This window comes from Nerophis ophidion, linkage group LG20 (genome assembly GCF_033978795.1).
Source record: "Nerophis ophidion isolate RoL-2023_Sa linkage group LG20, RoL_Noph_v1.0, whole genome shotgun sequence".
NCBI classification, from domain to species: Eukaryota; Metazoa; Chordata; class Actinopteri; order Syngnathiformes; family Syngnathidae; genus Nerophis; species Nerophis ophidion.
Window position 1 is genome coordinate 24,500,502 of NC_084630.1, and position 14,828 is coordinate 24,515,329.

Here is a 14,828-nt window from a genome sequence, read left to right on the forward strand (position 1 = left end):
TATCCTCTAAGAAGGGCAACAACTGACTGTAGACAACCTTCTCTAATATTTTCTGTAATATAATACGAGATCAACTTCAGATATATCTGTGCCTTTTAAGTTTGAACTATGATTTTGTTTGTTTTATGCTCTCTTGTGGAAGAAAATGCTGATGATTTTGTAAGGCAACCACACAATATTTGCAATATTTTCCACATAAAAATATTTGAAATAATTGGAGCATTGAATAGGTCAATAATTCATTATAAAATTGATTTTTTGTAAAAAAAAAAAATAATCCATGGCAAAAAAAATAAAATAAAATAAAGATAGACAAAAGAAAAAAAAACAGCCTGCATCGCAGCTTTGTGTCAACATTGCAACTTTTTTTTTAGTTAGATTTCACCTCATTCCACTTTTTTAAATTTTTGCAATAGCATTTCCAGAATGTGTGGCGGGCTGGTGAACAATTAGCTGCGGGCCCCAAATGGCCCCCGGGCCTCACTTTGGACACCCCTGGTCTATAGTATTTGGTTGAAAAGTTGGGCCCTCGAAGTCAAGAAGGTTAAAAACCCTTGTATTATTTGCTGTAATGATTTTAGAACATTGGTGTCAAACTCTGGCCCGCGGGCCAAATTTGGCCCGCCGTGTAATTTTATTTGGCCCTTGAGGCAATATCAATTTAACATTAGAGCTGGCCCACCGGTATTAGACATCGACAGTGCCGCTGTAACATCGCATTCACCGCTAATACTCATACTTGCCAACCCTCCCATTTTTCCCGGGAGACTCCCAACGTTCACTGCTCCTCCCGAAAATCAACCATTCTCCTGAATTTCTCCCAAATTTCACCCGGAAAACAATAATGGGTGCGTGCTTCTAAGTCACTGCCTTTAGCGTTCCCTGCAACCTGTCATCACGTCCGCTTTTCCTCCATACAAACAGCGTTCCGGCCCAGTCACATGAATATTTGCGGGGTTTTACACACACACAAGTGAATGCAAGGCATACTTGGTCAACAGCCATACAGTTCACACCGAGGGTGGCCGTATAAACAACTTTAACACTGTTACAAATATGCGCCACACTGTGAACCCACACAAAACAAGATTGACAAACACATTTCGGCAGAACATCCGCACCGTAACACAACATAAACACAATGGAACAAACACCCAGAACTCCTTACAGCACTAACTCCAGGTATCTGGCTTGGGCACATCACATTAGATCAGTGTCAGGCCTGAATGGTTGATTTATTAATTGTTATTTTATTTTCAAATTTAATAGCCTGTGGAAAAAGTTAATTTTGATATTTTCCTCAGAAGTCTGCAAATAGAAAAGAGGCATTATATTATTGATTTAAATTGTATTTAATATATCATTGATGATTTTCCGTTTGTTTTTTGAAAGTTGATTTTGCACCATTAAGTTATGTGTTATAGCAAATTAGTTCAGCAAATTGAGAAGTAATCAACGTTTTATTCATGCACATTCTCTTGCTACTTCAAGGCTTGAATGTTTGATTTATTCATTATTATTTTATTTTCAAATGTATTATCAGCCTGTGGAATTTTTTTTTTTGATGTTTACCTCAGAACGCTGCAAGTAGATAATAGGCATTCCATTTTCATTAAAATTTTATTTGATATTCCATTGATATTTTTTAAATATTATTATTTGAAACTGGATTTTACATGTCATATAAAGTTATATAAGCCTTGCTTGCTCGATATTCACAGCAAAACTTATTTGGGTCCCTATTAAAGGTTAATTTGTTCAACTTTGGCCCGCGGCTTTGTTCAGTTTTAAATTTTGGCCCACTCTGTATTTGAGTTTGACACCCCTGTTCTAGAAAAAGCTTCCTCTGCTTGCACGGAGATGGCCAGAAAACATTTTGTTAAAAATGGATTATTAAAAAAAAAAAAATGTTTTTGAAGATTATGAATCAATTTGGAATCCAGATGAGATAAAACATGATCCAGTTTCACTTCATTTGCTCCAAAAATGATTATTTATGTACGACAAATCTATCTATTTTTGTACATCTACATGTATATACAAAAGCATTGAAGTTGTCACCTTGTGTAAACGCTAAATAAAAAGAGAATACAACAAATCCTTTTCAACTTATATTCAATTGAATAGACTGCAAAGACAAGATATTTCATCTTCACACCGACAAACTTTGTGATTTTTTTTGCAAATATTAGCTCATGCCTGCTACATGTTTCAAAAAAGCTGGCACAAGTGGCAAAAAAGAGTGAGAAAGTTGAGGAACGCTCTTATTTGGAACATGCCACAGGTGAACAGGCTAATTGGGATCAGGTGGGTGCCATGATTGGCTATAAAAGCAACTTCCGTGAAATGCTCACTCGTTCACAAACAAGGACGGGGCGAGGGTCACCACTTTGTCAACAAATGCCTGAGCAAATTGTTGAAGAACAACATTTCTCAAGCAGCTATAGCAAGGAATTGAGGGATTTCACCATAAAAAGGTTGAGAGAATGTGGAGAAATCACTGCACGTAAGCCATGATATTACGCACCTTCCATCCCTCAGGCATCAAAAAGCCACGTCAGCGTGTAAAGGATATCACCACACAGGCTCAGGGACACTTCGTAAAACCCCTGTCAGTAACTAGAGTTGGTCGCTACATCTGCAGGTGCAAGTTAAAACTCCACTATGCAAAGCCAAAGCCATTTATCAACAACACCCGTAAACGCTTAGCTGAGCCCGAGCTCAAGATGGACTGATGCAAAGTGGAAAAGTGTTCTGTGGTCTGACGAGTCCACATTTCAAGTTGTTTCTGGAAACTGTGGACCGAAGAGGAAAAGAACCATGGGGACTGTCCCAGGGTGTAAAAGTCAGCATGTGTGATGGTATGGGGGTGTATTAGTGGCTAACTTACACATCTGTGAAGGCACCATTAATGCTGAAAGGTACATGTATATGGTGTTATCATGGACGCCCCTGTTTATTTCAGCAAGACCATGCCAAGCCAGGTGTTACAACAGCGTGGCTTTATAGTAAAAGAGTGCGGGTACTAGACTGGCCTGCCTGTAATCCAGACATTGAAAATGTGTGAAGGCTAAAATATGAGGCAGGAGACTGTTGAACAACTTAAGCTGTACATCAAGCAAGAATGGGAAAGAATTCCACTTCAAAAATGTGTCTCCTCAGTTCCCAAACCTTTACCGAGTGTTGTTAAAAGGAAAGGCCATGTAACACACTGGTAAAAATGCCTTTTTTGCAATGTGTTGCTGCCATTCAGTTCTAACTTCATGAAAGTTTGTCAGTGTGAACATGAAATATCTTGTCTTTGCAGTCTATTCAGTTGAATAGAAGTTGAAAATGATTTGCAAAAGACTGCTTTTGGGGTTTTTACTGGAGTGATATGTCCTCATGTCTTACAGATACTTCCCAGTCCAACATGACTTGTCTCATGTCTTGTTTGGCAAATGGGGATCAAAAGCCCAATTTTCAGCACTTTTAGTTCCCTTTCACTGTTGTGTGCGAACCTCGTTTACACCAAACATAATCCACCTTCAGACGTAGCATCAGAGGCTAACAGGCTTTTGCAACATTTGACTTCACAATGTCAACAACATCCAGTTGCAATTGAATGGGCTTCACCCCTCAGGATGTTAAATTGCAATTAGAATGACAGCAATTGCAAGTGCAGTTCCAATAACGGCCAGTCAGAGAAATTCCACTTTAGCCAAGTAGCAGGAAGACGTTCATGTTTTCATCAACACTTTAAAACAACTTATCTGAAAGCAAAATGATTCATGACTTAAACCTACAAAACTACAATTCAAGCATGCTAACTCATAGCTAGCTCCGAGTAACAATAGCCATGACTATATTTTGTCAACAAAAGTGGCAAAAATGTTGAGTTAGCATAGCCACGTAGCTCCAAGTGACAACATCTATTACATTTACTTTTAAACTGTACCCGCAAAAGTGGCTAAAATGCTAACACTTAGCATGATAGCTTCAAGTAACAATACCCTTGACTGTTTTATACTGTGCCTGCAAAGGTGGCTGAAATGCTAACACTTAACATGGTATTGAGATCGCTTCAAGTAACAATAGCCTTGACTTTTACCCATAAAAGTGGTTAAAATGCTCAAATTTAACATGCTAGCAAGAGTGTGCTGAATAACATTACCCATAACTTTTTGTGGTACACTGTACCTATAAAAGTTGCTAAAATGCTAACAGTTAACATGTAACAACATCTATTCCATGTTGTTTCATACAGTGGGCCTACCTACACAAGTGGATCAAATGCTAAGAGTTAGCATGCTAGCTTCAAGTAACAATATCTACGACTGTTTAATACTGTACCCGCAAAAGTGGCTAAAATGCTAACAGTTAACATGCTGGCCAGACAGCTCCAATGAACAATATCTATTAAATTTAGTTTTATACTGTGGGGCTACCTACACAAGTGGATAAAATGCTAACAGTTAGCATACTAGCTTCAGGTAACAATATCCATGACTACAAAAGTGGCTAAAAAGTTAAATGTAAACAAGATTGCACCGAGGTCAATATCCATGACATTTAGTTGTGTACTGTACCTACAAAAGTGGCTAAATGCTAACAGTTAACATGTTAGCCGTTAGCCCGAAGTAACAATATCCATGACTTTGTTTTATACTGTCCTCGCAAAAGTAGCTAAAATGCTAAGAGACAACATGCTTGTTTCAAATAATATCCATGACTTTGTTTTATACCGTCCTCGCAAAAGTGGCTAAAATGCTTAGAGATAGCATGTTTGCTTCAAATAATATCCATGACTTTGTTTTACACTGTACCCGCAAAAGTGGCTAAAATGCTAACAGTTAGCATGCTAGCTTCAAGTAACAATACCTTTTTGTTTTATACCTTGCCTATAAAAGTGGCTAAAATGCCAAGTTAACTTGCAAGCCAGATAGCCCGAAGTAACAATATCCATGACTTTGTTTTATACTGTCCTCGCAAGTGGCTAAAATGCTAAGAGATAGCATGCTTGAGATAGGCGCCAGCGCCCCCCGCGACCCCGAAAGGGAATAAGCGGTAGAAAATGGATGGATGGATGGACTTTGTTTTATACTGTACCCGCAAAAGTGGTTAAAATGCTAACACTCAGCATGCTAGCTTCAAGTAACAATATCCACAACTTTGTTTTATACTGTACCCGCAAAAGTGGGCTAAAATGATAACAGTTAGCATGCTAGCTTCAAGTAACAATATCCATGACTTTGTTTTATATTGTCCTCGCAAAAGTGGCTAAAATGCTAAGAGATAGCATGCTTATTTCAAATAATATCCATGACTTTGTTTTATACTATACCCGCAAAAATGGCTAAAATGCAAACACTCAGCATGCTAGCTTCAAGTAACAATATCCACGACTTTGTTTTATACTGTATCCGCAAAAGTGGGCTAAAATGCTAACAGTTAGCATGCTAGCTTCAAGTAACAATATCTTTTTGTTTTATACCTTGCCTACAAAAGTGGCTAAAATGCCAAGTTAACTTGCAAGCCAGATAGCCCGAAGTAACCATATCCATGGCTTTGTTTTATATTGTCCTCGCAAAAGTGGCTAAAATGCTAAGAGATAGCATGCTTGTTTCAAATAATATCCATGACTTTGTTTTATACTGTACCTGCAAAAGTGGTTAAAATGCTAACACTCAGCATGCTAGCTTCAAGTAACAATATCCACGACTTTGTTTTATACTGTATCCGCAAAAGTGGGCTAAAATGGTAACAGTTAGCATGCTAGCTTCAAGTAACAATATCCATGACTTTGTTTTATATTGTCCTCGCAAAAGTGGCTAAAATGCTTAGAGATAGCATGCTTGTTTCAAATAATATCCATGACTTTGTTTCATACCGTACCTGCAAAAGAGGCTAAGATGCTAACACTCAGCATGCTAGCAAGATAGCTCCAACCAACAATAGCCATGACTTTGCTTTATACTGTACTCGCAAAAGTGACTAAAATGCTAACGGTTAGCATGCCAGATTCGGGTAACAATATGCATGACTTTGTTTTATAGGGTACCCGCAAAAGTGGCTAAAATGCTAACACTCAGCATGCAAACTCCAAATAACAACAGCCATGACTTTTACCTATAAAAGTGGCTAAAATGTTAACGCAGTTAACATGCTAGCAAGATAGGGCCAAGTAGCAATACCTAGGACTTGCTGTTGTTTATCCTACTTACAAAAGTGCTAAAAGTTAATTTGCTGGCCAGATAGCCCAAAGTAAGAATATTCAAGACTTTGTTTTATATTGTACCCGCAAAAGGGGCTAAGATGCTAACACTCAGCATGCTAGTAAGATAGCTCCAACTAACAATAGCCATGACTTGACTATAAAAGTGGCTAAAATGCTAACAGTTAACATGCTAACAAGATAGCTCCAAGGACTTTTTTTTATACCTAGAAAAATTTACTCAAATGTGAACACTTACCATACTGTTAATTTAATTAACTACAAAATAATTGTTTATGGAATATCTCAATAGTGAATGTAAGAAATGTGTTTATGAAAGATGTAAAGCATGATTCACACCAAAATCATTGGAATTTCAACTCGACTACCTTCAATTCGAATTGCAATTTGACTTCCTGTTTGCAACCTCAACTCAAACCCAGGGAATGAATGTGGATTGTGGAATGTGGATTGTGGAATGTGGAATGTGGGAGAAATCCTCAGTTGAATTGAGAATATGACACCATTTGAGGCGGCATGTTGCGCTCTGATGTCCTTTGAAACAATGGCAAATGATTCCGAGGACTAAGAACCGGTTCTGACCAAGAACCACTTTGGCCGTGTACTCAACACCCAACACTAAGTGCCAACTTTTTGAACCGAGGGCCCCATATTAAAAAAATCAAAGGACGTGTGGCCCCTTTGAAGCTTTGTAATGGAGGGGACAGAAGTTAACACTGATAACATGTACTGTTAGAAAAAAGTTACTTTGGATGTTTAAATAAAATAAACATTTCACTTTTTCTTCATGGCTTTATACCTTTTTTGCGTGGAAATTTTACTTTAAGAGCAGGGGTGTCCAAAGTGTGGCCCAGGGGCCATTTGTTAATGGCACACGCCACATTGTAAAAATACTATTTCAAGAAACAAACAAAAGATCAAATAGGTGAAATGTAACCACAAAAAGTTGCAATGTTGACCAACAATATATATGTTGACCACATAAACTCTGGCAATGGACCCTGTGTGTGTGTATATATGTATATATATATATATATATATATATATATATATATATATATATATATATATATATATATATATATATATATATATATATATATATGTACAGGTGCTGGTCATATTATTAGAATATCATGAAAAAGTTGATTTCATTAATTCCATTTAGAAAGTCAAACTTGAAGAATGTATACATTCATTCCAAACAGACTGATACATTTCAAGTGTTTTTTGCCAAAAAGGAGACGATTATAGTTGACAACCAATGAAAACCCGAAATTCAACATCTCAGAAAATTAGAATATGGTGAAAAGGTCAGATATTGAAGACACCTGGTGCCACACTCTAATTAGCTAACTAACTCAAAACACCTGGAAAAGCTTTAAATGGTCTCTCGTTTTGATTCTGTATGACAGACCATCATGGGGAAGACTGCTGACTTGACAACTGTCCAAAAGATGACCATTGATACTTTAAAGAAGGAGGGCAAGACACAAAAGGTCATTGCCAAAGAGGTTGGATGTTCCCAGAGCTCTGTGTCCAAGCACATTAATAGAGAGGCGAAGGGAAGACAAAGATGTGGTAGAAAAAAGTGTACAAGCAAGAGGGATAACCGCGCCCTGGAGATGATTGTCAAACAAAACCGATTCAAAAATGTGGGGGAGATCCACAAAGAGTGGACTGCAGCTGGAGTCAGTGCTTCAAGAACCACCACCCACCGACGTATGCAAGATATGGGCTTTAGCTGTCGCATTCCTTGTGTTAAGCCACTCTTGAATAAGAGACAACGTCAAAAGCGTCTCGCCTGGGCTCAAGACAAAAAAGACTGGACTGCTGCTGAGTGGTCCAAAGTTATGTTTTCAGATGAAAGTACATGTTGTATCTCCTTTGGAAATCAAGGTCCCAGAGTCTGGAGGAAGACAGGAGAGGCACAGAATCCACGTTGCCTGAAGTCCAGTGTCAAATTTCCACAATGGGTAATGGTCTGGGGTGCCATGTCATCTGCTGGTGTTGGTCCACTGTGTTTCCTGAGGTCTAGGGTCAATGCAGCAGTCTACCAGGAAACTTTATGCTGCCCGCCGCGGACCAATTTCGTGGAGGTGAAGATTTCATTTTCCAACATGACTTGGCACCTGCACACAGTGCCAAATCTACCAGTACCTGGTTTAAGGACCATGGTATCCCTGCTCTTGATTGGCCTGCAAACTCACCTGACCTTAACCCCATAGAAAACCTATGGGGTATTGTGAAGCGGAAGATGCGAGATGCCAGAGCCAACACTGCTGAAGAGCTGAAGGCCACTATTAAATCAACCTGGGCTCTCATAACACCTGAGGAGTGCAACAGACTGGTGGACTCCATGCCACGCCGTATTGCTGCAGCAATTCAGGCAAAAGGAGCTGCAACTAAGTATTGATTGCCGTACATGCTGAAACATTCCATGTTCATACTTTTCAGTTGGCCCACATTTCTAAAAAATATTTTTGGGTACTAGTCGTAACTAATATTCTAATTTTCTGAGATACTGAATTTGGGATTTTCAGTAATTGTCAGTACTAATCATCAACATTTAAAGAAATAAAAATTTCAAATATATCACTATGTGTGTAATGAATTGATATAATATGTAAGTTTCACGTTCTGAATATAATCACTGAAATAAATCAACTTTTTCATGATATTCTAATAATATGAACAGCACCTGTATGTATGTTATGCCATTGTTTACAAAGTTGGTAAATAAATAACCAAAACATGTATATTTTGTTGTTTTCTTACTGTACCTAAAATGAACCGAACTGCTCTAAACCGAGGTATGTACGGAACCAACATTTTTGTGTACCGGTACACCCCTAATATATATATATATATATATATATATATATATATATATATATATATATATACTAAAAATAAATTGGACACCCCTGATCTAGAGATTCAAACGTAAACACTAAACTTGAGGAGAGCCCTAAAGGATAAAAAAGTTGAGCTATCATATTGATTTTGACAATGACAAGTATCAAAATGGACCCCACATGCTTTGATTTTTCAGTGTGCGACCCCCAGTGTATGAAGTGTGGACCCCCCAGGGGAAGAAGTGTGGACATCAGTGGATGAAGTGTGGACCCCCCAGTGGAAGAAGTGTGGACACCCCAGGGGAATAAGTGTGGACCCCCCAGGGTAATAAGTGTGGACCCCCCAGTGGAAGAAGTGTGGACCCCCAGTGTATGAAGTGTGGACACCCCAGTGGAAGAAGTGTGGACACCCCAGAGGAAGAAGTGTGGACCCCCCAGTGGGTGAAGTGTGGACCCCCCAATGGAAGAAGTGGGGACCCCCAGGGGAAGAAGTGTGGACCCCCCAATGGAAGAAGTGGGGAACCCCAGGGGAAGATGTGTGGACCCCCCCAGAGGAAGAAGTGTGGACCCCCCAGTGGAAGAAGTGTGGACACCCCAGGGGATGAAGTGTGAACACCCCAGTGGAAGAAGTGTGGACCCTCCAGTGGAAAAAGTGTGGACACCCCAGGGGAAGATGTGTGGACCCCCCCAGAGGAAGAAGTGTGGACACCCCAGTGGATGAAGTGTGGACTCCCCAGTGGATGAAGTGTGAACACCCCAGTGGAAGAAGTGTGGACACCCCAGGGGATGAAGTGTGAACACCCCAGTGGAAGAAGTGTGGACCCTCCAGTGGAAGAAGTGTGGACACCCCAGGGGAAGATGTGTGGACCCCCCAGAGGAAGAAGTGTGGACACCCCAGTGGATGAAGTGTGGACTCCCCAGTGGATGAAGTGTGGACACCCCAGTGGAAGAAGTTTGGACACCCCAGTTGAAGAAGTGTGGACCCCCCAATGGAAGAAGTGTGGACCCCCTAGTGGAAAAAGTGTGGACACCCCAGTGGAAAAAGTGTGGACACCCCAGTGGAAGAAGTGTGGACACCCTAGTGGAAGAAGTGTGGACACCCCAGTGGAAGAAGTATGGACCCCGAGTGGATGAAGTGTGGACACCCCAGGGGAAGAAGTGTGGAAACCCCAGTGGAAGAAGTGTGGACCCCCCAGTGAAAGAAGTGTGGACCCCTCAGTGGAATAAGTGTGGCCCCCCCAGTGGAAGAAGTGTGGACCACCTAGTGGATGAAGTGTGGACACCCCAGTGGAAGAAGTGTGGACCCCCAGTGGAACAAGTGTGGACACCCCAGTGGATGAAGTGTGGACCCCCCAGTGAAAGAAGTGTTTCCCCCCCAGTGAAAGAAGTGTTTACCCCCCAGTGAAAGAAGTGTGGACCCCCCAGTGGAAGAAGTGTGGACACTCCAGGGAAAGAAGTGTGGACTACCCAGTGGAAGAAGTGTGGACACCCCAGTGAAAGAAGTGTGGAACCCCCAGTGGATGAAGTGTGGACCCCCCAGTGGATGAAGTGTGGACCCCCCAGTGGATTAAGTGTGGCACCCCAGTGGAAGAAGTGTGGACACCCCAGGGGATGAAGTGTGGACACCCCAGGGGATGAAGTGTGGACCCCCAGGGGAAGAAGCGTGGACACCCCAGTGGATGAAGTGTGGACACCCCAGTGGAAGAAGTGTGGACCCCCAGTGGATAAAGTGTGGACCCCCCAGTGGATAAAGTGTGGACCCCCCAGTGGAAGAAGTGTGGACACCCCAGTGGAAGAAGTGTGGAAACCCCAGTGGATAAAGTGTGGACCCCCCAGTGGATAAAGTGTGGACCCCCCAGTGGATAAAGTGTGGACCCCCCAGTGGAAGAAGTGTGGACACCCCAGTGGAAGAAGTGTGGAAACCCCAGTGGATAAAGTGTGGACCCCCCAGTGGATAAAGTGTGGACCCCCCAGTGGAAGAAGTGTGGACACCCCGGTGGAAGAAGTGTGGACACCCCAGTGGAAGAAGTGTGGAAACACCAGTGGATAAAGTGTGGACCCCCCAGTGGAAGAAGTGTGGACACCCCGGTGGAAGAAGTGTGGACACCCCAGTGGAAGAAGTGTGGAAACCCCAGTGGAAGAAGTGTTGACACCCTAGTGAAAGAAGTGTGGACCCCCAGTGGAAGAAGTGTGGACACCCCAGTGGAAGAAGTGTGGACACCCCGGTGGAAGAAGTGTGGACCCCCAAGTGAAAGAAGTGTAGACCCCCCAGTGGAAGATGTGTGGACCCCAGTGGAAGAAGTGTGGACCCCCAGTGGATGAAGTGTGGACACCCCAAAGGAAGAAGTGTGGACCCCCAGTGGAAGAAGTGTGGACACCCCAGTGGAAGAAGTTTGGACCCCCAGTAGATGAAGTGTGAACACCCCAAAGGAAGAAGTATGGACACCCCAGTGGAAGAAGTATGGACACCCCAGTGGAAGAAGTGTGGACCCCCCAGGGGAATAAGTGTGGACCCCCAGTGGATGAGGTGTGGACACCCCAAAGGAAGAAGTGTGGACCCCCAGTGGAAGAAGTGTGGACACCCCAGTGGAAGAAGTGTGGACCCCCCAGTGGATGAAGTGTGGACACCCCAGTGGAAGAAGTGTGGAAACCCCAGTGGATAAAGTGTGGACCCCCCAGTGAAAGAAGTGTGGACACCCCAATGGAAGAAGTGTGGACCCCCAGTGGAAGAAGTGTGGACCCCCCAGTGGAAGAAGTGTGGACACCCCAGTGGAAGAAGTGTGGACCCCCAAGTGAAAGAAGTGTAGATCCCCCAGTGGAAGAAGTGTGGACCCCAGTGGAAGAAGTGTGGACCCCCAGTGGATGAAGTGTGGACACCCCAAAGGAAGAAGTGTGGACCCCCAGTAGAAGAAGTGTGGACACCCCAGTGGAAGAAGTGTGGACCCCCAGTGGATGAAGTGTGGACACCCCAAAGGAAGAAGTGTGGAACCCCAGTGGAAGAAGTGTGGACCCCCCAGTGGATGAAGTGTGAACACCCCAAAGGAAGAAGTATGGACACCCCAGTAGAAGAAGTGTGGACCCCCCAGGGGAAGAAGTGTCGACCCCCAAGTGGCTGAAGTGTAGACCCCCCTGTGGAAGAAGTGTGGACACCCCAAAGGAAGAAGTGTGGAACCCCAGTGGAAGAAGTGTGGACACCCCTGTGGAAGAAGTGTGGACCCCCCAGTGGATTAAGTGTGGCACCCCAGTGAAAGAAGTGTGGACACCCCAGTGGATGAAGTGTGAATACCCCAAAGGAAGAAGTATGGACACCCCAGTAGAAGAAGTGTGGACCCCCCAGGGGAAGAAGTGTCGACCCCCAAGTGGCTGAAGTGTAGACCCCCCTGTGGAAGAAGTGTGGACCCCCAGTGGATGAAGTGTGGACACCCCAAAGGAAGAAGTGTGGACCCCCAGTAGAAGAAGTGTGGACACCCCAGTGGAAGAAGTGTCGACCCCCAGTGGATGAAGTGTGGACACCCCAAAGGAAGAAGTGTGGAACCCCAGTGGAAGAAGTGTGGACACCCCAGTGGAAGAAGTGTGGACCCCCCAGTGGATGAAGTGTGAACACCCCAAATGAAGAAGTATGGACACCCCAGTAGAAGAAGTGTGGACCCCCCAGGGGGAGAAGTGTCGACCCCCAAGTGGCTGAAGTGTAGACCCCCCTGTGGAAGAAGTGTGGACACCCCAAAGGAAGAAGTGTGGAACCCCAGTGGAAGAAGTGTGGACACCCCAGTGGAAGAAGTGTGGACCCTCCAGTGGATTAAGTGTGGCACCCCAGTGAAAGAAGTGTGGACACCCCAGTGGATGAAGTGTGAACACCCCAAAGGAAGAAGTATGGACACCCCAGTAGAAGAAGTGTGGACCCCCCAGGGGAAGAAGTGTCGACCCCCAAGTGGCTGAAGTGTAGACCCCCCTGTGGAAGAAGTGTGGACCCCCAGTGGATGAAGTGTGGACACCCCAAAGGAAGAAGTGTGGACCCCCAGTAGAAGAAGTGTGGACACCCGAGTGGAAGAAGTGTGGACCCCCAGTGGATGAAGTGTGGACACCCCAAAGGAAGAAGTGTGGAACCCCAGTGGAAGAAGTGTGGACACCCCAGTGGAAGAAGTGTGGACCCCCCAGTGGATGAAGTGTGAACACCCCAAAGGAAGAAGTATGGACACCCCAGTAGAAGAAGTGTGGACCCCCCAGGGGAAGAAGTGTCGACCCCCAAGTGGCTGAAGTGTAGACCCCCCTGTGGAAGAAGTGTGGACACCCCAAAGGAAGAAGTGTGGAACCCCAGTGGAAGAAGTGTGGACACCCCAGTGGAAGAAGTGTGGACCCCCCAGTGGATTAAGTGTGGCACCCCAGTGAAAGAAGTGTGGACCCCCCAGTGGATGAAGTGTGAACACCCCAAAGGAAGAAGTATGGACACCCCAGTAGAAGAAGTGTGGACCCCCCAGGGGAAGAAGTGTCGACCCCCAAGTGGCTGAAGTGTAGACCCCCCTGTGGAAGAAGTGTGGACACCCCAAAGGAAGAAGTGTGGAACCCCAGTGGAAGACGTGTGGACACCCCAGTGGAAGAAGTGTGGACCCCCCAGTGGATTAAGTGTGGCACCCCAGTGAAAGAAGTGTGGACACCCCAGTGGATGAAATGTGGACCCCCCAGTGGATGAAGTGTGGACACCCCTGTGGATGAAGTGTGGACCCCCCAGTGGATGAAGTGTGGACACCCCAGTGGAAGAACGTGCCAATAAAAAGCCGCTACAGACCTCAGATGGCCCCTGTGCCGCAGCTTGGACACCCGCTTGTCTTGATGCCAATTTACATGATGCCCAATGAAGCTGCAAGTAGCATGCTCGCCAACTATCTGCTTTTCACTTTTTTGTCCCTGTCCTTGTCAGTCTAGTCCAGGTCCTAGTCCAGGTGCAGGTCCAGGTCCTAGTACAGGTGCAGGTCCAGGTCCAGGTCCAGGTCCAGGTCCTAGTCCAGGTTCGGTCAGACTTGTATAACAAATTCCGGGTTGGTATAGGAGAAGCCTTGAAAGTCGTTCTGGTCCAAGTTCATGATGAAGAGTTTGTCCGTCGGCGTCAGCTCCACCGCCATCTTGGTGAACTCCTTGTCGAAGTTGCCCACGTCTCGGCGGGATTTCTGCCGGAGGGACAAAAGGTCGGAGTTCAGAGTTACTGGTGCGGGGGTGAGGGGGGCGGGGCAGCAGACTGACAGGAAGCAGGAAGAAGTCCAATTGAAGCACAGTGATGAGGGAGGAGAGAAAAGTCCACACAAACATGTTTGATGACCGTGAGTGAAGATTGGAAATGAAAGAGTTGTACAAATATTTGGTTTACGAACAAAAGTGACGAAGCAGGGACCACCTACTCACCTATCGAAACGCTCTTTTCACTACAAACTCTCCTAAAAGTACCTTCTTGTTCAAATGATACACTCTAGCACATCTAATAGTTGGCTGCCAACTAGGTCCTCTAATCGCTAGCTGACCACTAACCACTAGATAGCAGCCAGTGCTGCTAACTGCTATTCAGCAACTAGTGTGCTAATCGTTAGCTGGCAACTCCTGTTTTAATTGACAGCTGGCAGCTTGCGCCGTTAGTTGCGAGGTGGCAACTAGAGCGTTAACTAGCAGCTACAACTGCTAATCACCAGCAGGCAGCTAATCGCTAGGGTGAAATTAGCGCATTGATCGCGAGCTGGCAACTAGCATCTTAATCACAAGCTGACAACTAG

At 44.3% G+C, this 14,828-nt stretch overlaps 1 protein-coding gene across 1 annotated transcript in view; it reads right to left on the reverse strand.

The window, feature by feature from the left end:
- Positions 1 to 14,828, reverse strand: part of LOC133538908 (protein kinase C beta type-like) — a 140,758-nt gene that overhangs the window by 6,761 nt on the left and 119,169 nt on the right. The window contains exon 17 of the mRNA XM_061880806.1: positions 13,856 to 14,234. Coding sequence (XP_061736790.1) covers positions 14,082 to 14,234 — 153 coding nt within the window. The 3' untranslated portion in view covers positions 13,856 to 14,081. The remainder of the gene's footprint in view (positions 1 to 13,855; positions 14,235 to 14,828) is intronic.